The 4157-nt window shown below is 36.9% G+C and overlaps 1 protein-coding gene across 1 annotated transcript; it reads right to left on the bottom strand.

Moving 5' to 3' along the window:
- Positions 1 to 2920: 2920 nt before the first annotated feature.
- LOC100960590 (olfactory receptor 6C2-like) lies at positions 2921 to 3859 on the bottom strand. The gene has a single exon (XM_012805557.1). The coding sequence runs from the start codon at positions 3857 to 3859 to the stop codon at positions 2921 to 2923; it is 939 nt and encodes a 312-aa protein (XP_012661011.1).
- Positions 3860 to 4157: the final 298 nt, after the last annotated feature.

The raw sequence follows: 4157 nt of genomic DNA, 5'->3' as shown, positions 1-4157 counted from the left end.
AAAAAAAAAAAAAAAAAAAAAAAAGAAAGAAAGTGAACTAGATTTGTCCCTGAGAATTGATTTTTAAAGACCACAAAGGGACCAATCCCAGCAGCTCACATTGAGATATAGCAATAAAATACATCCGCAGCCCAGTTCTCTCCTCTTAATTCATCCCTTCTCAACGCTTCTCCTTCCTCAATGGACAAGCTGTTTGCAGAATAGCACTTTCTGTTGTAAAAATGTTTTTTTTCTGATTCATTTTTTATTTAACATGACTCTGAGAATTTATCTTGCCCAGACACAAAGAGGTCAAGTTTGATAAACTAATTGATATTGAAGTTTAAGGGCAAGATTTCTATCTTTCTGAAATTATTGCTACTACATTTCTAAGTGAATAGAATTAAAACAAATCCATCATTAGATTGAAGAAAGTGCGTGTGTGTGCACATATATGTTATATATAAGCATTACATATATATGTATATATATATGGTGGACATAAAGTTGCAATTAAAAATAGTTTAACATGGTAAATTTCACATGAACTTTATGGATACCCTATATAAAATGTACATGTGCATATATATAAATATATGTATATAGATATATCTATCTCCCCCCAGTTGTTAATGAAATTCTGGAAAAGGTTGGTTTTACACGTTCAAAAAAATTATGAATGAAATTATCAAAAAATTATGAAAAAAATCACTGAATTAACTTCAGTAGTACTAATATATGAGCAAGCTGTCAGTTGATTTCAATATATTTATTTAATTACTTCAAAAATTACTTAACTGCTTAAGGGTCCTTTCCGTAAAATACCAAAGTCACCTTATCTTTCAGAATAAAATATCATTCTAGAATTATGAAAAGCTGAGGCTAAGGGACAAAGAAGAACGTACTTACTCCTCTGACAGTTACTCCTTCAGATAGTCATTTTCCCCCAGATTCCTCCGAGTGAGGAAACCTGACCAGGATGTGTCAGTGGAGTTAGGTAGGTGCACTTCCAATCACTCATTCTATCTCCAAAACATTTCAAAAATTTTCTCAGCAATAGTTTGGTCTCATGTTAAGCTTAAGTAATATTTTCCTGTACTCTCCTTAAATAAAAAGGCTCAGAATTATGGACCTCTCTCTGGTTTTTAGAGAACTTGATTAGTTTCTCTTACACGATGTTGCACTTAAAAAAACAAAACCAAACCCAATCTATAACTAAATGAGTAAACACGTCCTTGGAGACCCTGGTTCAGGAGTCACTAAGGAATTTGTTGCATGATTAACTTTGGGGGAAAGACATACTCCTAAAGGAACAGTGAGGATGATGTTCTCAGAGACAGAAATGAACTTGAGCATCAGAAATGGGGCACGTGTAAAAGACGTGATCGTAGAACTTTTTAAATGAATAGGGACCTCTCAATCATTAATTTTATGATTACTTCATTCTAATTATAAGAAGTAAATAAGGTAATAAAATATATGCAAAAACATGCATGGCCAAGAGATAGGTCTTGTTAATATTTTGAATATGTGCCTCCATATTCACATTTCATATAGTCATGTGCACATTTATTAAGTACATTTACAATATAAGAGTTTATAAAAGTTAAGCATAGCTTTTCTGCTTTCTATTCGGAGGAGGCCAAGGTGCAATTTTCTTGGATCCTAGTGAATCCGGGTTCGTCTGACACCAGCCCTCTCCACCATCTGCCTAAGTTCGACCCCAACCAGATCAAAGTCATGTATCTGAGGGGCCCTCCTGGTGCAGTCAGTGCCACATCTGCCCTGGTGCCTAAGATTGGCCTCCCAAAAAGGTTGGTAATGACACCCACAAGGCAACTGCAATTGTCTGAGGATTACAGTGAAACTGACTATCCAGAACAGACAGGCCCAGATCTAAGTGACACCTTCTGCCTCCATCATCAAATACCTTAAGGAACCACCAAGAGACAGAAAGAAACCAAAAAACATTAAATACAATGGAAATATAACTTTTGATGAGATTGTTGACATTGCTAGACAGATGTGGCACCAATCGTTAGTCAGAGAACTCTCTAGAACCATTAAGGAGACCCGGGGGACTGCCCAGTCTGTGGGCTGCAAGGTTGATGCCACCACCGCCATCAGTGGTGATGTGGGATGTCTGGCTGGTGAAAAAGTACAAAGGAGAACGTTCAGTAAAGGATCACTTGACAACCGCCCTCCCCAAAGTTAAACATAATGTTCTGCTTTTTAGATCCACAAGCACAAAGACCCATTCACCAATTAAATGATTTAGATGAGCTCCAGCATAAAATATTCCTGTGTATAGTGTTTAATTTATAAATAACTAATGCTATCATTTGGGTGTTTTATTTTTGTCCCTTCCAAAATTTACGGTAAAACCTGATCCCCAGTGCAGCACTGTTGGGAGGCGGTGTCCCATGGAAGGTGTGTGGGTGAAGGGCTGCACACTCACAAATGGAGCACTCTCCTTGTGAAGAGCTTGACGAGTGCGCTCACTCTGGTGCCCACCACCTTCTGCCCTGTAATGACACAGCAAGGAGGCCCTTCCCAGACACCAGCAGATTAATCTTGGACAACACAGCCTCAAGAATAATGAGCCAATACATATCTGTTAAATTATAAATTATAAATACCCTGTTTCAGGTATTCTGCTACAGTTGCACAAAACAGACTAAGATCTATATTGTTGCATACTTTAATAAATTTCAGATTAATATGAGGGTACAAGTGATTAGGTTACATTGTTTGCATTAGAGAAAGCTTATTTGTAATGACAAAAAAAAGTGAAAAGTTAATTTGGGTCCCTTAATTCAAGAATAACAGGACTCTAATGCACTGGGGACAAGGGAGAGATAAAATAACAAAGATGTAAGACTTTGATTTACAGGGCTTATGGCCTATTCTGATAAATTGAAAACTTAACTTCGACATTCTTTTACTTCTTTGAGATCAATGACATTCTTTTGATTAAGTCTTTGAAAGCTTGTTTCACTTGCTTATTCCTCAGAGTATAAATAAATGGGTTTAACAAGGGGGCAACTGACGTATTAAGCATTGACACGCCCTTATTAATTGCCACTTCATCTTTTGCTGAAGGTTTGATATAGATGAAAATGCAACTACCATATGTGATGGAAACCACAACCATATGAGACGAACAGGTGGAAAAGGCCTTCATTCTTTGCTGGGCAGAAGGGAACTTCATGACGGTCTTGAAGATGTACACATAGGACAGGACTACACACAGAAGTGTCACAATGGTGGTCAGCACAGCGAGGGCAATGCTCATCTGCTCTATCAACCATGTGTCTGAACAAGAGATCTTTAGCAAAGGAGAAGCATCACAGGCAAAATGATCAATGACATTACAGTCACAGAATTCTAGTTTTAAGCCCAGGCAAAGTGGTGGGAATATGACCAAAAAACCTGCTATCCAACAGCAGATAACAAGCCACCCACAGACTCTGCTACTCATGATGGAAACATAGTGTAAGGGTTTGCAGATAGCTATATAGCGATCATATGACATAATGGCCAGAAGAAAAAATTCTGTAGCCCCAAACAAGATGGCAAAAAATAGTTGAGTAACACAAGCATTATAGGAAATAGTCTTGTCCCCAGTTGACAAGCTATATAGGAATCTGGGAATACAGACTGTGGTGAATAAAGTCTCTAAAAAGGAGAAGTTTTTGAGGAAAAAGTACATGGCAGTTTTAAGGTGGGAGTCCAGGAAAGTCAGTATAATGATAAGCAGGTTCCCAGTCATGCTCAATATGTAGCTAACAAACAGATATATAAAAATCAGAGTCTGCATTTCAGGATTATCTGAAAGTCCCAAAAGTATAAATGTAGTTAATGATGTCTGATTTCTCATTGCTGACTTATACTTCTATTAATCTCTTCAAAAACACAAATGACAGTGAACTGACATCTGTGTGAAATCTCATAGACATTTCACAATCTCATAGAAAACCCAATCACTGCAAACAATTGTCATTTTCTTCTTTAACTTAATCAGGACTTTTGTCAAAACTCTGGCAGTCTCAGCTCTATTGATGTGCATCATGCATCTTGTTAAGAGAATGTTTTCTTTAAATATTAACTCTACTACAGTTTTGTACTTTTATAGCCTCTTGTACTTTGTCACATCTTTTTTTTCCCATTATTTTCTT

The sequence above is a fragment of the Otolemur garnettii genome, unplaced genomic scaffold (assembly GCF_000181295.1).
Source record: "Otolemur garnettii isolate 467f Iridium unplaced genomic scaffold, OtoGar3 scaffold00043, whole genome shotgun sequence".
Lineage (NCBI taxonomy): Eukaryota > Metazoa > Chordata > Mammalia > Primates > Galagidae > Otolemur > Otolemur garnettii.
This window is presented reverse-complemented; position numbering and strand designations above follow the sequence as displayed.

Coding starts and splice junctions, on each gene's coding strand:
- LOC100960590 (XM_012805557.1), bottom strand. CDS start 3,859: ATGAGAAATCAGACATCATTAACTACATTTATACTTTTGGGACTTTCA.